Source organism: Zasmidium cellare (genome assembly GCF_010093935.1).
Source record: "Zasmidium cellare ATCC 36951 unplaced genomic scaffold M409scaffold_15, whole genome shotgun sequence".
Lineage (NCBI taxonomy): Eukaryota > Fungi > Ascomycota > Dothideomycetes > Mycosphaerellales > Mycosphaerellaceae > Zasmidium > Zasmidium cellare.
In genome coordinates, this window is record NW_022986959.1 from 82,024 (window position 1) to 104,947 (window position 22,924).

General features: G+C 53.4%; 11 protein-coding genes across 11 annotated transcripts; 6 read left to right on the forward strand and 5 right to left on the reverse strand.

Annotated features, from left to right (window-relative positions):
* Window positions 1-1,312: 1,312 nt before the first annotated feature.
* M409DRAFT_22157 (uncharacterized protein) lies at window positions 1,313-2,284 on the forward strand (the record flags this gene model as incomplete). Its single annotated transcript, XM_033806208.1, has 1 exon — window positions 1,313-2,284. The coding sequence occupies one exon, from the start codon at window positions 1,313-1,315 to the stop codon at window positions 2,282-2,284; it is 972 nt and encodes a 323-aa protein (XP_033668236.1).
* Window positions 2,285-3,553: 1,269 nt separating this feature from the next.
* On the reverse strand, window positions 3,554-4,318 carry M409DRAFT_22158 (uncharacterized protein; the record flags this gene model as incomplete). Its single annotated transcript, XM_033806209.1, has 2 exons — window positions 3,554-3,663; window positions 3,715-4,318. 2 exons carry the CDS (start codon window positions 4,316-4,318, stop codon window positions 3,554-3,556), a joined length of 714 nt encoding a protein of 237 aa, XP_033668237.1.
* Window positions 4,319-4,568: 250 nt separating this feature from the next.
* M409DRAFT_53956 (uncharacterized protein) lies at window positions 4,569-5,506 on the forward strand (the record flags this gene model as incomplete). The annotated part of the gene is made up of 2 exons (XM_033812531.1): window positions 4,569-4,656; window positions 4,734-5,506. The coding sequence occupies 2 exons, from the start codon at window positions 4,569-4,571 to the stop codon at window positions 5,504-5,506; spliced, it is 861 nt and encodes a 286-aa protein (XP_033668238.1).
* Window positions 5,507-6,946: 1,440 nt separating this feature from the next.
* Window positions 6,947-7,852, reverse strand: M409DRAFT_53957 (uncharacterized protein; the record flags this gene model as incomplete). The annotated part of the gene is made up of 1 exon (XM_033812532.1): window positions 6,947-7,852. The coding sequence occupies one exon, from the start codon at window positions 7,850-7,852 to the stop codon at window positions 6,947-6,949; it is 906 nt and encodes a 301-aa protein (XP_033668239.1).
* Window positions 7,853-10,325: 2,473 nt separating this feature from the next.
* M409DRAFT_22161 (uncharacterized protein) lies at window positions 10,326-11,120 on the reverse strand (the record flags this gene model as incomplete). The annotated part of the gene is made up of 1 exon (XM_033806210.1): window positions 10,326-11,120. One exon carries the CDS (start codon window positions 11,118-11,120, stop codon window positions 10,326-10,328), a length of 795 nt encoding a protein of 264 aa, XP_033668240.1.
* A 2,073-nt stretch (window positions 11,121-13,193) lies between these two features.
* On the forward strand, window positions 13,194-13,547 carry M409DRAFT_22162 (uncharacterized protein; the record flags this gene model as incomplete). Its single annotated transcript, XM_033806211.1, has 1 exon — window positions 13,194-13,547. One exon carries the CDS (start codon window positions 13,194-13,196, stop codon window positions 13,545-13,547), a length of 354 nt encoding a protein of 117 aa, XP_033668241.1.
* A 424-nt stretch (window positions 13,548-13,971) lies between these two features.
* On the reverse strand, window positions 13,972-14,847 carry M409DRAFT_66010 (uncharacterized protein; the record flags this gene model as incomplete). Its single annotated transcript, XM_033816753.1, has 1 exon — window positions 13,972-14,847. The coding sequence occupies one exon, from the start codon at window positions 14,845-14,847 to the stop codon at window positions 13,972-13,974; it is 876 nt and encodes a 291-aa protein (XP_033668242.1).
* A 1,242-nt stretch (window positions 14,848-16,089) lies between these two features.
* Window positions 16,090-16,691, forward strand: M409DRAFT_22164 (uncharacterized protein; the record flags this gene model as incomplete). The annotated part of the gene is made up of 2 exons (XM_033806212.1): window positions 16,090-16,275; window positions 16,344-16,691. 2 exons carry the CDS (start codon window positions 16,090-16,092, stop codon window positions 16,689-16,691), a joined length of 534 nt encoding a protein of 177 aa, XP_033668243.1.
* A 1,005-nt stretch (window positions 16,692-17,696) lies between these two features.
* On the forward strand, window positions 17,697-18,248 carry M409DRAFT_22165 (uncharacterized protein; the record flags this gene model as incomplete). Its single annotated transcript, XM_033806213.1, has 1 exon — window positions 17,697-18,248. One exon carries the CDS (start codon window positions 17,697-17,699, stop codon window positions 18,246-18,248), a length of 552 nt encoding a protein of 183 aa, XP_033668244.1.
* Window positions 18,249-18,780: 532 nt separating this feature from the next.
* M409DRAFT_22166 (uncharacterized protein) lies at window positions 18,781-19,431 on the forward strand (the record flags this gene model as incomplete). Its single annotated transcript, XM_033806214.1, has 1 exon — window positions 18,781-19,431. One exon carries the CDS (start codon window positions 18,781-18,783, stop codon window positions 19,429-19,431), a length of 651 nt encoding a protein of 216 aa, XP_033668245.1.
* A 654-nt stretch (window positions 19,432-20,085) lies between these two features.
* M409DRAFT_53963 (uncharacterized protein) lies at window positions 20,086-22,650 on the reverse strand (the record flags this gene model as incomplete). The annotated part of the gene is made up of 5 exons (XM_033812533.1): window positions 20,086-20,449; window positions 20,807-21,795; window positions 22,127-22,318; window positions 22,364-22,597; window positions 22,645-22,650. The coding sequence occupies 5 exons, from the start codon at window positions 22,648-22,650 to the stop codon at window positions 20,086-20,088; spliced, it is 1,785 nt and encodes a 594-aa protein (XP_033668246.1).
* Window positions 22,651-22,924: the final 274 nt, after the last annotated feature.

Here is a 22,924-nt window from a genome sequence, read left to right on the forward strand (position 1 = left end):
ATCCACATCGATATCGACATCAACGTCAACACTCTTTCTCCGGAGAACAACGAGGACAAGAAGGTCAATCTTCGAGCTGTCAACATCGCACGAGAGCAACATATCGATCAGTCCTCAAGGTGGTCGCCAGCGCTGCAGTCAGTCGAAATGCTTTGAAGCGTCTTGCAAACAACAACGCTTTCGACGTATGGGATACATCGATCAGCAAACACACACAAGCGCCTTTCTCAATGGTCTTCCAACACACTGGATCCTGAAAGGCAAAGCTTGATTCCATCCATCTCCATTGGGAACGATCAACAAAGCTCCATCAAGCACAACAAAAGATTTCAGCGATATTTCAAACTTCATCTACTGTTTGAAATCTCGGAACACCACAACTCATCTCGCCGACCTCCCAACAACGGCGCAAGACACTGCTTCATCATCTGCAATATATCGGAACTCATGAAGACTACATATACACGCTTCATCTTCACGTCAACATCTTGACGATGAGATTTCCACCACCATCTGGACTAGATTTGGAACTTGATGTGGAAGACATACCATCAGACATGAAATCCACTCCACTGCTTACGACGTTGCTGTTGCTGTTGCTGCTGCTGCTGCTGCAAATCATTATTACCTGGACTGGACCATACCTGCCTTGAGAGCTGACAGGACCCTGGATACGCTGAGGCTTTGAGAGTACTTGGCAATGACAAGCATTGAGCGAGGCTGTTTCGTCGACCAATGCCTTACGACGAGCCTCACAACCATCGCAGTCGGCGAAGTCGAACAATGCCATTGTACAGAAAAATAAATGGCGATTCTCATTCACTGGCGACTAGATGGTTGGCTTTGTCCAGTCACAAGGCCTTGTTTGAGGACGACACATACCACTACCCAATCTGCTGAGTATTTATACCTCGTCGACTCTTATTCGCTTCTCAACTGCAAAAACTCTTCAACCGCGAACACCTACCATACCCAGTCGCCTGCCCATCCCGAATCTTCGCCAAAGCACGCACGGACCAACCACACTCAACTTCACCCGCCACCCGACAGCTCCAACACCATGGCGAACAACCACCGCGACCACATACACACCCGTCCCCGACGCGCCAACTCTTTCGTCGATTACTTTGCCAACACCTCTCTCGACGAGTCCGACACGACTTTTGCTCCTCCAGAGCTCGGTCAGGGTCGCGACGACATTGGCAACTCCACCTTTCCTCCACGCCCTCCACCTCCCACCAACATCGACGACTTCGAGGCCCGTCATCGCCGTCGATTGCACGCTCTGTAGACTTCGCACGAGCAGCAAAACATGGATCACCTTGCGCGGCACCGCGAGTATGCCAACGCCTTGACGGCGAAATACCACGCTGCGACAGCGGACTGGCAAGTCACTCACCCCGAGGCCGCGAACCGCTTCCAAGAGTTCACGAAGCTCTGCATGGCGGCCTCAGCTACCCCAGTGCTTGCTATCGACCTCATGTTGCTGCTCGCCAAGGCTCCCACGGCTGTGTTGAAGGCGCTCCAGAACCTGAGCAAGCACTTCCACATCGAGGCCCACCTCAAGAATGAGCTGCACGTGTCTGACGGCGGCGAGGACGCCGCCATTTCCATCATGCTTCCTCAGGAGATTCACGCGGCTCGTGAGACCGAGATCGCCATTCAATATGGTCCCGACCATGCGCCGCACGTCAAGGTTGAGCAGATGACTCGATTCGGCGGCATCGGAGACACAGACGCGATCCAGCACCTGCCAGACTACGACAAGCACTACACTCACCTCGGCCGTCGCCAACAAGTTCTGCACATCCAGTGCAACTTTCTCATCCGCCAGCAGGTCCTCGTCGACATCAAGCGAGACCGCTTTCCCATCACGGCGTTCGAGAAGTCGTACGACTACTTCGTCATGGAGTGGGTGCTCTCAGCTTACGACTTCTTGACATCTCGCCACGCCGTCTTCAACAAGGCAGACAGGAAGCTCTACAACAAGGTCACGAAGCAGCTCCACAACTACGCCAAGACGCGCAAGTGGTTTGAGATCGAGGCCATGCGCGATGAGGTCGAGCAGTACGAGAAGGAGTTGAAGGAGCAGAGAGCGCGGAAGGAGCTTGGGGGCTACGACAAGCACGCGAAGGCTGAGTTGGACCTCAACCAGCAGCTCGACAACTGTGAGACGGACTTCGAGGGATTCGAGGCCATCCGTGGCTTGGTCTTGGGCAGTCGTTGGGCTACTCTCGCGGATAGTCGCAAGGATGGGAACACTGTGATGGATGACGGATGGTAGACTGGACAAGATTGAATGCTAAATTGTGGGATGAAAACATGAACAAGACTGCAATGGGGGGAAGAGAACCAAAATGTGTTATGCGAATGAGTCGGGAGGGCGCCCATGTACAGAAGAGTCTGGGGATACATGGACATCATCCATGATGGACTTCATCACGGGAAACGGAGCATTGTAACAGTAGCATCAGGAAATCACGCGCGTCTGCTTTCAATATCGAGTTTGACACTTTCATATCTTCTTTTTCACTTGACAGAATATCGACGATCATTCTGCTTCCCTCGCCCCTCAAAACTAACCCTCCCTGACAGCACAGCTCCATACTCGAAGTTTTTGTGATGTCTCCAGCAAGTCAGGCTCCCAGCTTGAATCGTATTGGCAATCTCGCATCTTCTTTCTGCCCGCTCACAGCTTCGGTAAGCCCATTTACGCTGCAGCGAGAGCATCAAGTCGAAGTGCGACTGATGATTGAGAGGACTCGACCGTGAGTAGGGACGGTAGGAAGCAGGAATCAGGGACTACGGCAAGATCGAGACGATGGATGTAGAATTATCATACGATGTATTTCTGATGCACACAGTAGATGTGTTTGAAAGAATCGGAGCCTTTGATGATTCGCACCATTTCGCCAGCCTACTCAGCTCCTCCAACGCATATTTTACTCATGTCAAGCTTCGCCCAGTCCCTCTGCCGTCTTCTTCCTTCCTGCTGGTGGCTTCAAACGTGCGAGCCCATGTTGTAAAGTGTAGCTGACAGAGAGCCCTGAGTCCGAAGCACACGGCAGTCGGCTGCCATGAACCTCCATCCTCTCTTTCGACGGAGAACGCCAGGGTGCTTAGATGTGTGCTGTCGGTCTGGCATAGCTTGTCCTCCACGATAGTTGGTTCCATGGTCGTCATTGGCCTTCAGAGGACTTTGGGAGCTGCTGTTGGCATTGAAGACCTAACGCTCTGCTTGAACCTGCATACTGTGAATCGCCCGGTGTAAGTTGATGCGAGCATTTCAACAGCATGCTCAGGATGGCGATAGTGGAGGAGCTTCTGGCCATGACTTCTTTGTTGCGAGGATTGCAGCCCGGGGATCATCGAACTCGGCACAAAGAGTCATTGTGGGATTGCAAGGCGTCAAATAAATGCTGTGTTGTGGAGGGCTTTGTGCCACGTTCTGTCCGTGATCTGCGACCTTCGAAAGACTCTATTGTTGCCGTTACTCATCCTTCTCTTCGTGTGTGGTTTCCTGCTTGATGCTCGTCGGCTTCTCGATCGCTGCTCAGAGGAAAACACCTGCCACAACCAGAGATAGCAAGGAAGCTATGGTCATCAATACCGCAAGCAGGATGAAGGTGGCTTGGTCGTCTCTGCCGTCGCTCGTCAAGGTTCCTGAAAGCCGTCAGTAGGATGCAACATGAAGCTCTACCAGATCAAACGTACCCGCCGAGTCCATCTTAGGGTCCCGAATGTACAGCTGTTGACCTCCCATTCCCTCAGCCGCGATCCTCATTGCTTCCGGGTCCTCGACCACTCTCCTCCGCCGGTACACCCGCGTCAAGCCCAAGCTGCCCATCACATTCATCTCGAACCACACCTCATGGACCACACAGTCCTCTCTGTCTCCTGCAGATGCCAAATCCAGGAGCAATCTGTTCATCATGACCTGGTAATTCTTGACATTCCCGCCCAACAAGCTCCTCTTCACCCCGAACATTGGCAATATCATTCTCGCACCAGCGCCGCCCCATCTCTCATGAAGCGCGACCAACGCGAAGAGTCGCAGCCCTCTGACCAGCTCAATCGCGGTCTCGATGGCGTCGAACGCGTCTACAGTCGCGTGGTAATCCTGGGTGATGGGAATACGTGCGGGGTGCAGGCGGTAGGTGATGAAGGCTTGGAGGAAGTCGGCGAGGCGGTGGACGATTCGGGCGAGGTTGGCGCGGTTGTCTGGTGTAGCGCTGTTGAGGGAGGCCGGGAGTCCGCGGACGCCATATACACGGGGACGTGTGATGAAGGCGTCTGCGCGCCGCTCTTCGTCGTTCATGGTGCCTTTGTGTGAGGTTTTCGCAAGTATTCTTCTGAAAATACGGCGTTTGTCGATGCTATGGTGTCGTGGGGCGTGTAGGGGTGAAAAAGGGTCCGAGCGGATTTTGACTTTTTCCGCGCCGATGCCGCCGCCAGCGCATGAATCTTGGCGTCCTGACGCAAGTTACTTTCCACACTGTCATCCAAAATCCCATCCCATCTCCAACAACACCATCCACCACCAACTTGTCCATAGTCGTATCAACACCATGGACGGCCTCGTCGTTATCGAGATACTTAGAGGCTGCCTCATTAAGGCCAGCCACTGGATGAGTCCCGCGCCGACGCCCGCTTCGTGTACGCCGCCACACACCTTCAGCCGCGCCGTGACAATGCGCTCATCCTGTATCGCCCTCCACGCGTCGGCCTCCCAGCCGAACTGGTGGAGATCATCCTGATCGAACTCGCACACGCCCGCCCGCTGTTTCTCCTCTCGAGCGCCGCCCGCGTGGACCGCGACTTCCACGATATCGTCAACTCCTCCAAGATCATCAAGACCATCATTCAAGAGCACATCGACAGCACCCTCACGCGTGCCACGCCCACCGAGGATGTGGTCATCGGTACCCCAAACCCATTGCTGAAGAGATTCGACGTCGGACTTGTGATGCGCGACTGCCCTACTATGGGAGAAGATTACCCAAGCAAAACATTCAACCTCAACGGCAACGTCTTGGCTTTCTCGTACTGGTTCCGCACTGGCCCCTGGGTGGAGATCCAGCTCCATAATGACGACAAGAAAGCAGTTCCGCCCTCCTGCGGCGAGATGCGTATTCTCGATCCGCCCCAGACGGTCGAGCTTCACGTCCGATACGCGGCTGAGGTGGGAGTCTCGGAGTACTACCGCGAGAAGTCCCAAGACCCTATCTTCGAGGAAGGCAAGAGCGTTATCCTCGTTCCGATGCTCGCCGTGGCTGAAACCCAAGCCGCGACTGTCCAAGAGCTCCTCGACGTCGCCAAGGAGCTGAAGAAGTCCCATCCAAAGGATTGGGCCGAGCGCCGCAGCGGTCCGTGGGGATCATTCGCCAGTGTCGACTTCAGTCAGCCGCAGAACTCTGCGCAGAAGACGGTGGTCTCCAAGGCGCAGTACGAGGAGTTGAGTCGTTTCGATCACCCAATCGGCTACTCGAAGATCGTCAACTCTTGACTTGGCTTGTGAGTGAAACACTTTTTTGCGACTTACGTGGGACCGGCACTGACAATTGCAGACTCGAAGTGATTGAAAGTGGATGCTAGAAGGCACTCTGTACAGTTGATGCAAAAGGCCAGTCCAGGCCAAGACGCCTCTGTCTGGCGGGCTTGCACGGTACGATTGTCAGGAGAGATTGAGATGACGATGGCAAGTTCTTTTGCACAAACGAGAGAAAGTGCGAATAGCAGAAGAACAGGAGTCTTCAGACTTGGCTTCAATGGCTCGCACTTTAGTTTCGTTGTTCAATCATAAATGCTGGTATTCAGTCCATACCTTGCCCTTTCTTGCTTCATCCCTCGCAACATCTTCATTCATTGCCATGCTCCCCTGTTCCCAGCGTCATGCATGCAAGGTCGTCCGCTGCAAGAATGAATTGTATGGAACTTGCTGTACTTTCATCCGTCATGCCTCGCCTTCAGATCATTATGACCAGACCGAGACGATGAGTAGATGTCCCCAGTCTTGACAGCTCGATATCCAAACCCCGGCCTGAACCAAGACGTAGCTATCCAGCTAATTGTGCATTCACGGTGCACGTTGCAGTAGATCAAAGAGCCTTGTCGAGTATAGCGACCCACTGTTGCACGACGCTCTCCGAGGCTCATTCCACAGCCTGATAGACTCAACAAAGCTGCTTGCGACCTGGCCAATACCACCAGCCAATCTCGCCGTGCTCCTCGCGTAGAAAACGACAGCGTTCGGTCCATTTCTGTGGGTGGTTGTGGCACCCATGGAACGTCCATGCGAAGGAACGGGAACGTCGGAGACTAGCGTACTGATCGAATGCTGAATCGAATTGCCGTCATTTGCCACAAAGATGGATGTGAAGGACAGAATCTTAGGAAAGGATCAGATCTCGGCAGTCAGACGTATCTTTGCCTACGGCCCGGTTCCCCGGCCAAGACTTCCCGGCGTAGATTGAGAGGACGGGACTTGGAGGGTATCAAGGAGTGAATCCATGCAGGACATCCCGGGGCGCTGCTTCCCCTGGTTAAGCAGGGAAATGGTGTGGCGACGGGCAGATCGCTCGTCAGCTGACGCCTTGAGTCTGGGTCTGGAGACGGCGAGAGAGCAGGCAAGGTGATTGACCAGTGCTGTATCTCTGACGCTATACGATGGCTCTCGTGATGATGTGCGCGACGTGTTCTTGCAAACAGTGGCCCTAGGGCAGAAGAGACGAATGAATATAGAGACTGGATTGCAATTTTGACCATTGATGCGCTTCAGATCCTCTGTGCTGTCACGAGCAGCTTATTCCATTTCATTCTCGTGCTTATCCATCAAAGGCTATCTTCCCTCTTTCCATCACAGGCAGATTGGCCTCCTCTCATGCTCGATCCATTCGTGTCCGCTTACTCTCGCGTGCTCATCTGTGCCATCCCGAACAGCTCTCCATCATCGACTCCTGTTCCGTCTTCTCCTTATCCTTGACATTGTAGTTTCGAATCTTGCTGGGTTCCGACGTGCCGTCCACTCTTCATGCTCATCTCCATCATCAACCATAGCCATCTCCATCTCTGAGGGGAATATCGCGCCATCCACCGAAATCTGGACCGCCCACTCTCCACTGGTGTCCATTCCCTGACTCTCCCAACGCAGCATGTTGACAACATCTCTCGTTCGTACTCCTTCGGGGTTCATGACTTGCTGCACGCCCCACAATTCTTCTCCTCCCGCACGCTTGTTGTTCAGCTGGTAGTGGACCTTGACGCTTGGTGTGTACTCGTAGAACAGGAACATGTCGCGGTAGATCGAGTCCTTGTCCAGCTCGGCGGGGAAGAATCTCGTACGGATGTCAACCCGGTCGATTCCAGGCAAGCATATCATTCTGAATTCAGGATCTTGCCAGCATTCGCGCTCTTGCCAGGGCGTGTGGCTCCGGGCTCGATCGTGGGCGGCGTCGAGGGCGATGAGGAGTGTTTGCCACTCTGGCTGGTTGATATTATTCCACCTCCCGAGCTCACTGTAGTACTCTGGCTCGTGTGTCCGCCTCAATACCGTTGGGTTCGGCGTCTTGATGGTGAAGTATGAGTCCCACGGCGAATTATACCAGCGAGTTGGGGGCTTCTGCACAGTCCATCTCCTGTGGGTGCCATGATGGCCGCGGTGAAAGTACCGCCAGACGAACGATGGAGAATTGTGGGCGGAGAGGAGGAGTTTGTGCCTCAAGGCGGGCGCGCCGAGAGCGGCATTGCGGAAGCGGTAGTGCGCGCGACGGGCGGCGACCAGGCTCTGGGGATCCAAGTTCTCCAAGATCATCTCCACCGCCTCAGTGGTAGCCAAGAGCCGAGCGAGAGCCATGGTGGTGTGGATGGTGTTGTTGCAGGAGGGATGGGAGCGGGATTTGAGCGAATATGCTTGGCGCGTTGCGTTTGCAGCTGTTGCTGCCTGAGGCCGAAACTTTCAGGGGCGTCAGGGGCTGAAATTCGACTTAACATGTACATGATATCCCCGATCCCCTTCCCCTCACAAGTATATAAGTACTATACATCGCCCCTTGGACAGACTTAAGGTTCCAGAGAAAGTTCTGGTAAGCTTTTGTTCCGTTTTTGCCTTCCTCTCGTAACATGTGAATGCTCCAACCCTCAGTTAGAACCTCATTGTGGCCGCCTTCTAGCCTCAGTTGGGTCGTCACATGCCTAGATATCTCTCCTCGCTTCTCTGAGTCACTGAACCATTAGTGCAATCCACCTTGCCCAAGTCCTACACAAACATGCGTGGATTCTACGAAGAATAGACCTGGATTTCCGTTACAACATCGCACATCTGCTGGGACAGAGGTCCGCTCGAAGCCTCTGCTTCTCCTTCGAGGATGGCCTAGGCATGGAACAACTCTCCCAGAGTACTCTCTGATTACCAGTATGTCAACAACGTACATTCTTCCTGCGACGAACAAAGATCTTCGGGGAAGGATCGTCATACTTCCGTGTCAACTCCTACAGTAACCCCGCCAGACATGTCTCTGAGGTTCGCATTGTAATTTCGATGCCCAAATTCTCTCCCGATAGCGATTCTTATCGCGTACCAAGGCGACAATTCTATACATACCACAGACAGGACCAGCCACGGACGAGAAGACGCAGGGACATTAGATGGATTGTGTAAGCACTTCCGTCTGAAACTGGTTCGTTCCTCTTGTCCAGGTGGAGGTCAAGCCTTGGTAAGGGAATTCCAGCTGCAACAGTTACAACCACAGTCCAGCGGATAGACGCTATGTGGCCAGTCTTCGACCCAGTAACAGATACGAGGGCATCGCGGAGAGGGAGACTGCACGTCGGCTCGGAAATAATACATTTACGACTTCACAAGACCTCATAGCAGGTTCCACTTCACCCACGTCTTCGTAAGATTTCTGCAGATGACTAGTATTCCCCTATGGTGTATCGTATCAGGGACGGAGAAAAAGGCGCAGGAATAATGGAGGGCCGAAACCAGCACTTGATGACACAGTTCATACCTTTGACTTGCCACACACGCCTGCGGGCTCTAGTCATGCACTGTTCGCCATTTCCAGATCTTCCTCGAGTCCCCACGCTCGCTGGTACTCCACTCCGATGTATCGTGGCGAAGGCGTATTGCGGCGAGGATAGAGACGAAGGGACGATGCCCTTCCCACGAGTGGATGATGCATTCGAGAAGGACTGTTCTGTTTGGACACGTGCAAATTCCATGGCGGAACCAGGCATCAAAGCTAGCTTCTCCTGTACTCGCCTTGTTCTTTCCAGGAATTTCTTCAGAACTTTGAGATGAGTAGATTGCACCGGTGGTTTCAACAGGCTTCCGTGCCGCCAACAGACAATGCTGTGTTGTTTGTAGGTTGATCCCTTGGGAGTATTTGGTCAAACGAATGGAGATGTGTACGGAAAGTAGAACGAGGGATCAAGCCAGAGATCTTTATACTCAATTGTTCCTGGAGTATGCTTGAGTGGCTGTGGATCAGCATGCTGTATTCTGCGTGGGCCAGAAGGAAGGGAGTGACCAGGACTTGAGAACAGATGAGACCACGTCAACTATCGTCTCGTCCAGATCCAAGCACAAAGCTGACTATCATTCCCAGAATTGCACGTCCTACTCGTGCTCTGCTACCGAGCACGATAGTGTCGCCCAGCTGATAGGCCCAGAGGTGTGCTCCGACCATGCCTCCTGTCTAGCTCTCCAAGTCTCCTGGGCCAAGCTGGAATCGAGTGCGAATGTGAATGCTGTTATGGGTGTTGGTGGTAAGATGTTAGTGGTAGACTTGCCTGGGATATATACAGGTGTCGTACAGGACGCCTCATTATTGAAGAACTGGAGCCGACGGGTGATTATAGTATCAAAGCGTTGCTTGGATTTCCTGGGGAAAGGTACGAGGATCATGGAAGTCGGAGATGACAGGAATGGGCAGTCGCAGAAGGAGTCATACCGGAGAGACAAGAGCAGTTGAAAGCATTTGGGAAACCCAACGAGGGTCGGCACACACTCGTATCAAAGACAGTGTTGTAGAGGTTTGACCCATTGGTTGGCCCATTCACGACCAACCGTTTCATACGATTGCTTGTAGCACGCTGTAGCCAAGTCTTCCTCGCCGAAAACCAGCCATCTGATCAATCCCATCGCTGTTGTATGGTGTCTTCGTGTCTCCTTCTATCCATGTGTGTGTCCTTTTGCACACAATTCATCTCTGTCCGCAGCCCATGGCTGCGTTGCTTTCCAGTCTCTGGAGTATCCTGTCCGTCCTCTACCTCTCATCCATTCAATGCTGTCGCCACTTCATTCCATGTCTGTCCGCCTTCGCTCATGATGGCACTCGCTCCCGGGCCAGAACTGCCTCCCTCAATCTCTCACTCATTGGTCGAACTCCAGCTGCGACCTCTTCGATGACTCGCTCTCTGGCGGCATCACGACGCTCATAGGTCCGGCGGATCCGACGATTGGCACGACGACGATGGTTCTCTTCGCGGTTCGCATGAAAGACCTTGTACTTGGCTTTGAGTTCATCGTATTTTGCATCAATGGCGGCGGCGAGCTCCGAATATGGCGAGTAGGTATCGATCAATGCTTCTTCTTCTTGCTCCTCGAATTTGCCGTGGATGAGATCCCAGACGTATTGGTGGATCATGCTGTGCCAAAGCTTCGATTGGTCCTTGTCTTTGCTGTCTTTGAACATTATGGTGCAGTCATATGTCGCGCGCATGATTTCAGGTGTTGTCTTGGCGTGGGAGATGACCCATGCGAGGTTGTTGCCGACGGCCTTCAGAGCATCCTTAGGCCGAATGTCCAGGAGTTGGCAGGCGTTCCAGACGGCAAGCTTCTGCGGGATCGTGAGATCCTTGAGGTTGATGTATAGCCCTTGGCGGCCCCTGTGGGCCTTGATTATGCCGAATACATGCTGGAGGGCGGAGGGGGAGCCTTCTGGGAGGACGATCTCGCGCTGGGACTCGTCGTCGACCGGCCAGGACTCGAGGAAGGCCGCGAACTCGGCGCTATGCTCCAGGAGCTTGTCGCGGGGGAGGCTGCTGATGAGACGCTTTTCAGCGTCGAGGCCGGGGCGCTGGAGGTACACCCGCACGGTGCGCTTCGGATTGACCATCTTTCTCCGAGAACAAGCGGGCGAGAACGGGGGCGGCGATGGTGTCGTTGGGGTGGTTGGGATGGTTGCAATGGAGAAGGCGGGGAGACAGAAGCAAGATCTCGGCGCAATGTTGGCTTAAGATAGCTTTCGACGCGGCAAGCCGGTGGCGTTTGCTGCACGTGAAAAGGGGTGAATTCACCTGCAAATGGCGGGCCACCCCGACACTAAGCGAGCAGACACGGGATCGAACATCGAACAGGAAGCATGGTACCCTAGGGATCCACGGAGATATATACATGTGAGCTCTGATTGCTCTCAAACGACGGACACCTGCAGCCTGCCGCTAGGATGCCCGATTCCGCTAGCGCAGCAAGGGTTAAGAAGCTTGTTTCCACCGCACTCCACGTTAGAATTCCCAGCAGGCTTCTCCTTGGGGCTTCTCGTTTCCTATATACGAGTATATCCGCGTCTCTCCTCGGCAGACTCGCCGACCATGCTAGGTAGCTGGCTCCAAAGGCTAGTGACAGTGTTTTTCCATGGGACATTCGCTCTGCTACAAGAGACAGTTCGCTGTCACTACGCTCGAAAAGGCTTATTGCTGGGAGCTCTTGCCAACAACAAACTCCAAAGGAGCTTTATCCCTATCACAGGACTCGGCGTAAGGCTACGAGATTTGGGCGCCAATCATACGAGACAAGAAACATCACGAGCCAGGAGCAATACGCTACAAAGTTTGATATTTAGAAGACGCGCATGGATGCCGTCGCCAGCCGAAGGGAAGCACAAGGACACACCACAGGCATCAAGCCAGATCAGACGCTATATGATGCTACTCATTAGGTTTTACACTATGTTCGTGATTGGACGGTACGAAAAGAGGTACTTAAGATGTGCTTGCCGATGGTTTCTGGGATGTGGTCTACATACGAGCGCATATTGCACGGCCCCCATTCAGGCCCTCTCCTCCTCTACTAACAAATTCTGCATCCCCGATACGACTATGACATTCTCAAGGGGACTGTTAGATCGGGGCCTGGTGCTCCAATATCCACATACTACGATCCGTGGTGACCTCAGCCATGATTGCCTCCCAAAGCGATTCTCCCTCCAAGTACTCTGCGTACAATGGCATCCTCTCCAAATCAGTCTTCTCTCGCAGAATGGCGAAAGCTGTTGTAGCCAACTCTACCTTTTCCCGGAGCTGGTTGATGTGTCGATCTTTCACTGCAAGGGACTGGAAGGCTTGCTGGAGATAGTTGGCATGCACAGAGGCCTCGCCGGTCTTGAGGGTTAGCTGTTCCTGGAGAGCTTTTACCTTTCGCTTGAGTCTCTTGTTCTCGGCCTCGAGCTTACTGTGGTGGTCTGGGGGATGAGGGTTGATTGGGGGCGGTGGGCCGACCAGCGGAGCGGATGGGCATGGGAAGCTGCCTTAACCACGCAGCGGCGATTGGAGCTGGGCATGATTGTTACTGATGGGGAGGTCGGTGGGTTGATTGTACTGACCAAGTGTTTGAACGTGGAGGGTGCTGGGTCGTACTTCTAGGGAAGCGAGCAAGGGTTGGGTGTCTGGTATGACATTTCTGCCCTAGATCAGCAACATTTATAGCATCGCATGCCCATTCATGCATTGAAGGCTCGTTGCTGGAGGGTACTATGGCATTGTTAGCTTATGAACGCCTCGCTATCGCTATGAGCTTCATTGTCTACGGGGTTCGGCTTTGACATCAAACAATTCCTCGTTCATGGCGAAATCAACAATTCTATATCTTCACAGACCCCGTGAAGGCGCTCAATATCATTGCCAGCACTAGCGAGCGTGTGTTGTGATGAAGATCCTTTCGCGAGACGAGCAATAACTCGAAGGCATTGTACCAGTTTGTTCGGTTCTCGTGTGGTCTGCCTTATGGCCCGTGAACAGTTACGTCAACCAACGAGGGTAAGTGTCGTGCGTTATACGAGTCTTTGGGATCCGCTATTATAGTGCTACTCCCGACATGAAGCCTTCGCAGCCAAGAGCTACGGCTAGAGAGCAATTGATCAACACACAAAACTTTAACGTATTAGTCAAAAGCCCGAATCAAACGCAACAGCATGTCTCAATCAACCACCAACCCAACCACACTGGAGGAGGCGATGACGGAGATACACGAGCTGAAATTCCACAACATGCAGCTGAAGCATCATCTCGAGCTAACCCGAAAGCAGACCGAAACCGCCATCCAACGCTCCAACGAAGCCTCCATGGAACTGTACGCGGCCAACCACAAGAAGGCCGAGCAGGACGTTACGATCGCCGAACTCCAACAGTCTTCGGACAATGCTCGTCGAGCTTACGTTGAGCTGCAGTACAAAATCGACATGGAGAAGATGCCCCTTTACGCTGTGACGATGGAGGGCGATGAAGTCGATGAGGCGATCGATCGGGAGTTGAATGGGGGTTCGTAGATGAAGTTGTGAAAATGATGAAGACGAGGGTGGGAAGGAGGTGGGCGTAGATAGCATACGCAGTGCCGAGTGAGTATTGTATCATTTTCTTCCTCCCTTGATTCTTCTAGGGCTAGAGCTGTAGCCTTCTATACATGTAGGTCGTCTAGACATCTTTACTTACGATCAGCACCTTCGCTTTGTGCGTGAGCTCGAAGAGATGACGATCTTGTGTGTCCCACTGTTAGCGAGACGACGAAGATGTTACATTGTCGAAATTGAGTTCGTATGCCGAGAAGCCATCTACGCTGTTGCGTGGAAACCTGCTTGATTGGGGTGATCCTCCAAACACAGGGTCACCTTCAAGCTACAAGTGCCGGTGCCACTATCATATTGCGCACTTTCTCATCTTCACAAAGCGTAGATCCAGCCCATAGTACCGCCACTACGGAGACACGAACGGACGCAGTGCATCGATCAGCTCCGTCTTCCCATACCTGACCTCGCCCGCGCCCTGCTCAACATCCACAACACCGGCCTCGTTCTGAGCGTAATTGGCTTTGACTAAAAGCGTGGCCAAACTCGGACTCGCACCTCGCTCTATCGCCGTCTGCCACTCCGAGCGAGGAAGAGCAACAGCCTTGATGGGTCGCCCAGAAAGGTCGCTGAGTGCAGCTGCCACGTCGTTGGCGCTGTATCGGCGAGGTCCTTCGGCGTGGACGATATCATATTTCTCGCCCGCAGCATCTCGCAGCAAGACCTCCGCCGCTATTTTGCCAAGGTCTGGCGCCGAGATCGTAGGGAATGGTGTATCAAGCGGATCATGAAGGCTGACAAATGTTCCAGATTCCATCGCTGCCGGAATCGCCCTCGCCCAGTTCTGCATATGCTCTGCCGTTCGGAGAATGATCTTGTTCCCCGGCAGATTGCGAAGCCGCTCCTCAAGTCCACGAAAAACCGTCGGCATGCCAATGTCGCGGGCGACGTGTGAGCCGTAGTCGGAGATGGCCAGGATCCTGTTTGGTTTCTCCTGTTCAAGAGCGGCGATGATACTGGTGATGATGTCTCGCATGTCTTGAGCTCCGTCCTTGTGTTGTGGCGACGGCGGGATGATGACATGCACAGCTTCTGCGTTGCGGATTGCGCTTGCCAGCTCAGATGTGTTGTGCACGTCTGCGACAGCGATCTCGCAGCCAATCTCTCGGAGTGGTGTTGCCTTTGCTGCATCTCGCAGAATCGCTCGAACTGGTACGTTGGCTTGCCGCAGCACTTGGGCTGTTGCGTATCCGACCTTTCCGGCTGCTCCTATGATGGCGTACATGTTGCAGTATTCTTAAACCTGTGCTAAGCAATGGCTGAATCTGTATATGGGTGGCCCTTCCTGCCTCGGAGAATGTAGGTTTTTGTCTCGCTCTTATAGCATCTCAGCCGGAGGGCAGCGGATGACAGCGCGGCGACGGTTGAGACGAGATTCGGTAGGGCGTCGATGTGACGCACTCGATCGAGACGGCTCAGAAAGTAGACTATCCGAAGAGTAACGCATCCCGCTGAAGGTATGTCTATGATTCCAGACCTTCGCCTCGTGACGATCAATTCCCAGAATAGGCGACAGGTCAAACGCCAAGAACGAAAAAAGTCGCCGAGACCAGCTGCTTTGTCCTGAAGTCGAGAACGGCAAGACATCACAGCATACGAGCAAGACCATACTTCGGAGGGGTGAGACAGCCCTACTATACCCTCGTTGGCGTGCCTACTTTTCGTACTCCTCACTATCTACTTTCGTCATCACGGCCTGCACTTTCAACCCACTTATACTATTCCCCGACAAACATATATAGACGGCGGCAGCCTCAACAAAAAGCTACATCCCGACTTGTCTCGAAACTCGCAGTAGCTACCTCTATATTTGATGCAGCTCTACGCGGCGAGCGACAGCACGATGGACTTCACCGCTCTCCCCACGCCAGGGACGACCACGCACTTTCTGGACTTCGAACCCCCCAAAGACAGACAATGCTTTCGCCCAGACGCACAAAGGCAGGCACGGCAGACTCTTTTGTCCAGCTCATACCGACGACACCCAATGTGTTTCTGCGCCTGCAGTTACACCACCATTGGCATGACTTTGCTATGGGGCTCGCTCCAATGCTATCTGTCGTCTTATCACCTCAAAGCCCCGAGCATGACATGGTGTGAGCGAGGACGGACAATGAGTATCGAACAAAGCATTGTTGTGCATGTCAGGATCAACGAATGGAATGGCAATGGACCTTGCACTAGGAGTGTTGTGTTATGTGTTGAGCGGCGCAGTTTGGACGGTCGATGGCTCAACGCTGAACTATAAATCGACTGCCCTTTTCGCTGCAACGTCTTCCTCCAATTCCTCACCACACACCACCACCGCTCCGACACTCCCAAAATGGAACCCGAACGTCTCAATACACAGCAACTTCTGCCACACTTCAGCCTCCACAGAAGTTCCTCAGATCCAGAAGTCCGGCCTACACACCTCCACTCCTCTCCGCAACCAAACAACAACACCTACCTCACCAAACCGTTCAACATGCCTTCGAACCACAAGCAGACCCCAGTCCGCCTTTACGTCAAGGATGGCAAGGACCTCCACTTCATCACGAACGTCAACCGCCGCATCGCAAACTACCTCTCGCCAGCCATTCGAGAGCAACTCAAGGCTGGCGGAGGACCTGTGACAAGGATGGAGTGGTCTTCGAGGCTCCCTTCGTCAATCGTGAGTCTGCGCGGACCATCGCCGACTGGATGAATGGATACGATACCCACGGCGAATATGAGACTCAGCAACTCACTCTCGAGCACGTTGGCTCTGACAACTTCAGCCAACTTCTTCACGTCTACCTTGCTGGGTACCATCTCGGCATCGCTCGCTCCATTCGCGGTGATGTTCTCTACAACATCATCACCAACCACGTTTCCTCGGCACAGCTGAGTGCTAACGAGTTCAAGCTCGTGCACCAGCTGACTGGGTTCTCTCCGAGCGTCTTCACGAAGTTGCTTCACCACTACGTTGCGACGAAGATTAGCGGCACCCCATTCCCGCAGCACGAACAGATCGAGCAGTACTGCGATGAGGCTGGCCTTCGCCGTCGCCTGAACGGTATCGAGCGACACATCCTAAAGGGCAACTAGGATGTCGTTGCTGCCCACACTACACTTGCTGCGACCTTCAACTCGCAACACCCCTGCACCTTCTACCCCCTCCGACATTAACTGCTTCACCCACGAACACCTTTGACCCCCGGCACCTTTGACCCCAGCACCTTCGACCCACATTTTCTTTGAGTACTTTGGTTTTGGGATGGCGTTTGGGACTGATTTTGGGACATGGGAACACTTAGACTGACTATCACATAGGTTTTGGGATAGGGGACATGGAGGACAAGAGAACTATGTACATTAAAGCGCTACGGATGAGCCTGTTGATGCTCAGTAGCCGAAACACCAAAAAAACCCTGACAAAGTTCCACCTTTTCTTATATCTCTTGATTATATTCGTTCGAACAGCAACAACATTTGAAACTGCAGGTAGACCAGATGCTTGGAACGCAGGGCAGATCTCATAAGAGACTACATGTCCCGCCTAGAGTATCTCATTGAGTCTTACTCTGTTACTCATGCCCGAAACATGCATCGCAGAACAGAAAATCCGTTGTCTCGTTGCGAGACCCTGATTCAGAATCGTAAGTCGAAGAGGCGGAAGGGTACATAAACCTGGTGCTGCGTTCGATACCATGCTTGTTTCCATAATCAATTGAGCTATATTGCTGTGACTTCCCTGTTATACACTTTACTTGTGCTCTATCGTTAACTTATTGTACCTACTCTATATGCGTCGCTTCGTGATCACCCGAAAGCGACGCAGGACGTCCTCGCCAAAAGCAAAATCATTGAACCCACCTCCACGAAAACAACTCCAGTTCAACACAGCCGTCAACGTGTCCATTCGCCCAAGCGCATCCAACAGGGGTCTTCGAAACAGCACCTCCAGCAGATCCAACCTCCTCAGCACAACCTACAACAACCTCCACACCAGCCAACATGCCATCCTTCAACAAGAACGCTAAGATCAACGTCTACATCAAGGAGGGCTAGACGGTTACTTTCGTTGCTCGCATCGATCGCCGCAAGGGCGTCATGCTGTCTCGCGCCATTCGCGAGCAGCTCGATGCCGGAGGCTGTGTCGAAATCACTGACCGCGAGGGTGTTTTCTTCCCTCAGCACGATGTCGATCGCAAGTCCATTGGTGTCCTCATCGAGTACATCAACTCCTACGACACCAGCATGGAAGATCGCTCTGCTCAAGTGCTGTCGCCAGCTCACGTTGGGTCCGACAACCTGGAGAGCATGCTTCGTGCCTACGCTACGGCTCATCACTTCAAGCTTGCTATGACTACGCGTGGTGACGGCCTTCGTGAGGCCATCGTCAAGAAGCTCGGCAGCGAGCCGGCCACGCTCCAGCAGCTCCAGCAGGTGCATAAGTTCGGCTCATTCGACTACGGACTCATGTCTTCTGCTCTCCATGCATTCGTCGAGGCGAAGCTGAGCAGCAACGGCGCAAAGGACGAGGCAGAAGTTGAGGCCTTCATCCACCGCATCGGCTTCGGCAACAAGTTGGAGGGAATTGAGTACTTTGTTCGTGCTCAGACTGAGAAGAAGGGATCTGGCTCGAAGATGGCTGTTGTCTAGGTGGCAAGGCGGTGGACTTGGTGACTGGTCGGTGTTGATTTCTCATCAGCAGACTAAACTACTACGGCTTTTATGTTGCTGCACAGCAAGGCATTTGGACTTTTGGGTTTTTGGGATAGGATCAGGATATGGATTTGCGGAGAGTCAGGGGCACTTCAACTTCTAGCACTGTTGTACTATAGCTACCGAGGGGACTGATGATCCTCCCAAATCGGCGAAGCAGTTTCACATTCGGCATGATACTTTTCTTTCCCAGCTGATTCTCCCGTGAGTGAATGATCCTTAGCGCCCGAAGTAACGTGTTCTGCGCCCGTGCGTCGCGCTAGTGAAGATTCGCCTCCGACCTCTTGAAAGCCACCGCTGCTCTTCCTCTTGCAACCTAACACCACACCACCACTCCGGCCTCGATTACAAGACCAACTTCACACTCACCTTCGACCAATCCCGCTCCCATCCCCATCAAACAACTACCGACCTCGCCACCAACAACCCTCCTCGACCTCCTCTCCCCCTCGACATCTCCGAGATCAAGATGTCTTCCTACGATGACCGCACCATCACGGTCTACCTCAAGTCGGGCAGCGTGACCCACAACCTCGGCCGCATGAAGTACCGTACGGCCATGCGCATGTCGCCCGTCGTGCGTGACCAGATCACCAACGGCGGCTGCAAGGAGATGAGCGATCCCGTCGGCGTCGTCTTTCACTCCCCGTACGTCGACGCCACCTCGATGCGTGCGGTCATGCGCTGGATGGATGGCTACAACACGTACGCTAAGCCAGAGGGCCAGGAGATCACCCAGGCTCACGTCGGGTCTGAGGAGTTCCCTGCCGTGATTCGGGTCTACGCCGCTGCTCGTGAGATGGGTATCGCTGCTGGCATCCGTGGGAATGCGATCCGCGATGATATCCTGCACTACATCCGCATGTCGCCTCTCACGCTCAACGAGTTCATCATGATCCACGAGTGTGCCGCCTTCGACCAGTACATCCTCTCCTCGGCCATGAACTGCCTCATCAACTTCAACATGGGTCGAAACAAGCCGCCAGACATGGGGCAGATCATGCAGTATTGCCGGTGGGCTAAAATCCATGGGAAGATGGCGGACGTTAAGGCCCATATTGTCGCCAAGCGTCAAGAGAGGCGGGAGAGGGAGGTAGCGAAGGGTATGGAGGGAATCTGAACAACGTACGGGTAGACATCCACGTCCATTGGTATTCGTAGCTGACTCGCCGTACAGGCCACCATCATACCTCGCCATCTCCAGCTCAGCGTCGACGGTATTCACTGTTCAATGCGAGAACGTCGCCCACTCCAAGAACACACCGACCGCAACACCCCGCCGACCACTTCATCACAATGAAGGACTTCACGACCTCACCACCAGCGCACATCAACGATCACTACTCTCCGACTGGGCATTCATGCATGGTACTGAGTTTTGGGGTTGGCTTCTTGGGTTTACTTTCTATGCATTGCGAAAGAGCGGGAAAAAGCGACTGGGTTATGACATTGCATGGAAATGTGGCGTTTTCTTGTTTCAATGGACCATATGAAGAGGCAAGAAGGTCATGGTCTGAGATTCAAGTCAGACTCCCAAAACGGCAAGCAACCAGCCTGATAATGCTACAGCAACGACAATCAAGATCTTCATCGCGGCATCTTCAAAATTCTTTCCTTTCCCCAACTTCTACCTCACCCCAGTCACTCTCATCCAGGTCCACCTCTTCCCTTTCAAAATTCCCACCCACCCGGAACCACCAACTTCTCGCTCACCCTCGCTCACCCTGGACCTCCCCCTTCTCACCTACAAGCAAAACTTGCAAACCCAAGCACATCATTTTCTCCGTCTCCAAACTCCGTCCACCGCTGATGTAACACCACCCCGGCTCCGATAATCTTTCGCTTCCAAAGAGAGGAGACTTCTCGTCTTTGTGACATCCGCAGCCAAACAAGGGAATGTGGCAGGAAGTTTTGCCGGAAGTCTGGCAAATGGTGGAGGATGTACGTTTCCTGGGACGGAAGTGTCAGAATTCGTGAGGGCGAAGTCCGAGTCGGCTATTAGGTCTGGGGTGAAGAGATCGTAGGCGGTGAGGGTTACCTTCCCTGTTGGAGAAATTTGGCGGCGCAGGTTGAAGTATGAATTGGTGAAGGACCGAAGGTCGGTTTGGGAGATGAAGTCGTTCTTGTTGGGGCGGTGACTGGAGGGTAGGGGTCAGAGGCCGAGGAAGGCGAGAGGGCAAGGAAGGCGAGGAGGATTGGGATTTTCGTGGTCGTGAGACTTCTGCAGAGTGGACGATTAATGTAAGCAGGAGAATGTAGAAGGATGAGAAGCTGTACAAAGGATACGGGAGATGGACGTTCGAGAAAGTCGACCCAGGTTGAGAAGAAGACGAACGCACCCAGCCGTGGACATTGGCTGGCGTCCAACCACGGCAGGTAGAAATCCATTCCGGTCATTGCCCGTGCACAATGTCGATCACTTAGCTTCGGGGAAAGAGAAACGGAAGGACAGCAGTAAACCCTTAGAGAATCAATATAAGCCAAAGCGAATGTACCCAGAAGCAGAACGCTCCCGCACCCCTGCAGTTGTGGGAGGAAGTGTTAGATCTATCAAGCCAGGGGTGCAACCTCTCAATGTGTTGTTTGCGCGATGGAAGTTGGTGATCCCCTTCGCAGCGACGGTGAGCATAGTCTGCAGTCCGTCGGTTTGATTTAGGAATAGTGACCCTCCTGTTGCGAATGCGTGCTTCGCGATGAGGTGATAACAGCCTCCTCGTCGACCGGCAATCTGTTTGCAGTTTGAAGATGCGTCCGCAGCATGTCTCCTGTGGATTCTCTTTTTCCAAAGGCGTCCATACGTCGTTGGCTTCTCTCTCCGTATTGGTGATAAGTTCTCGACAGTGTTTTGGTCGACATCGTCGAACTGATCTTGTTCTGCCTCGTTGACAGCGACGACCCCGTCCCACATCTTGTCATTGCCAGCAGCCGGTAGCAAGGAATCATCGTCATCTGGGTTGATATCGTTGCATCCACTCTCACGAATAGAGTCGACGAGACGTGTAACCTCCTCAGTATCGCGATGCACGAGCTGTGCGTTTACAGAGTACTTGCCGGATTGATAGGCGGTAGGCGGTAGGCGGGTACCAGGTCGGCGCCGCTCCGTTGTCATCGTGAGCGTTTGGAGCATGGAAGTGATCGACCATGATGTTGATCTCGTCGACGAGGTCGTCAGGCAAGTCATCGAACAAACGCTGCAGCCGCTCGTTGTTCGTGATGGACTGCATCCCGGATTCATGGCGGTTGTTGTATATCGCGGTGACTGAATCAACGCTTGCATCGAACTCGAAAGCCTTCTCCAGCGGTAGGTGGGTCTTGAGATGGATCCGGCAATGGAAGCTCTCGATGACGCCCGTGGAGGCGGCGCAGCAGCTGAACGCGCGGTACTCTGGGGTTGTTGATAATTGGAGAAGGCTGGTCTACGTGTCTCGTAGCCACGTGTTCGCGGCGTTGTAGATGTTGGCCACCCACGGCCGGTCCACGCGTTCTGGACGGAATGTGCTTGCCGATCTAAAACGCTTTTTCAACAATTGGATGCAGTTGAAGATGGGCCTCCAGTATCTAGCCTTCGCACGGAGACGACAACCAGTTATTCCAGCTCAATACTGTATCTCGGGGGTATATTGGACATCTTCATGTGGCCTCTCCCACAGCCGGTCATTCGTAACTTCCCCCTCCTTCACGCCCGATGCTGTCCCTTTTACCATGGGCCAATCAGCTTGTAGCTTTCCCATCTCTTGCGACTTATGCGTGCATTCCAGCAGCCGAGCAAGCCCGAAGTACATGGCGAGATGTCAGAGAATACGCCAGGTTCATACCTGGACCACACGAACCCATCGCCCCTTCTGCTCGATCAATCTTGGCACTGTTCCAATTGTAACGCCATCATTGCCAGCCAAACCGAGCGCTTGCTTGTGCTCATGGTCCGTGAAACACATCTCCATCGTGACATCGCTCTGCCAATCCAACCCAACCACGTCTTCTTTGATCCTGGTCAGGACATTGCCCAACTTCACAGCATCGATTGCAGTCGTTTTGCCAGGCTAGAAGTCCACTTGAATGCGAAGCGCAGTCGCGTTGTGGAACTCTTGTGCTAGGGAGTTTATGTTAAGTGCGGTCGAGCCGTTGATGCGCGCGAAGTCAATTCCGAGGTTTTCTTCGTCGGCGGCGACATCCCCAGTGAAGATGAGGTGGAATCTTGTGGCGTTGTTGGCTGTGCTGGCGATTCGTGTCCAGCCGTTGATGCCGTTGTGGCCGAGGGCCCAGATGCTCCAGGCTTGGGTGTGAGTCTGAGAGAGTTAGCTACGCGTTGGAGATAGTGGGAGACTGCACTTACGGCCATCTTGCGAAGCAGGGCCAAGTAGTGGAGCTTGCACGCGGAGAAGTGTATGGTGCAGGCGAAGGTGCGAAAAGGCTTAGGAGCGAGGTTGTGTATAGAGAGAGTGTGTGTGAGTATACGTCGAGTCGAGGAGTATATAAGGAGAAACGGTTTGATCTTCAGATCCAGTATTAACCCACAATACGAAGTCAGCTGTCGAAATGGCGCTCTTATGAGCAGCTGAATAGGCTGTTTGCTGATTGTTTGCGACAATAGTATCAGCTGCTTGGTGAATGGG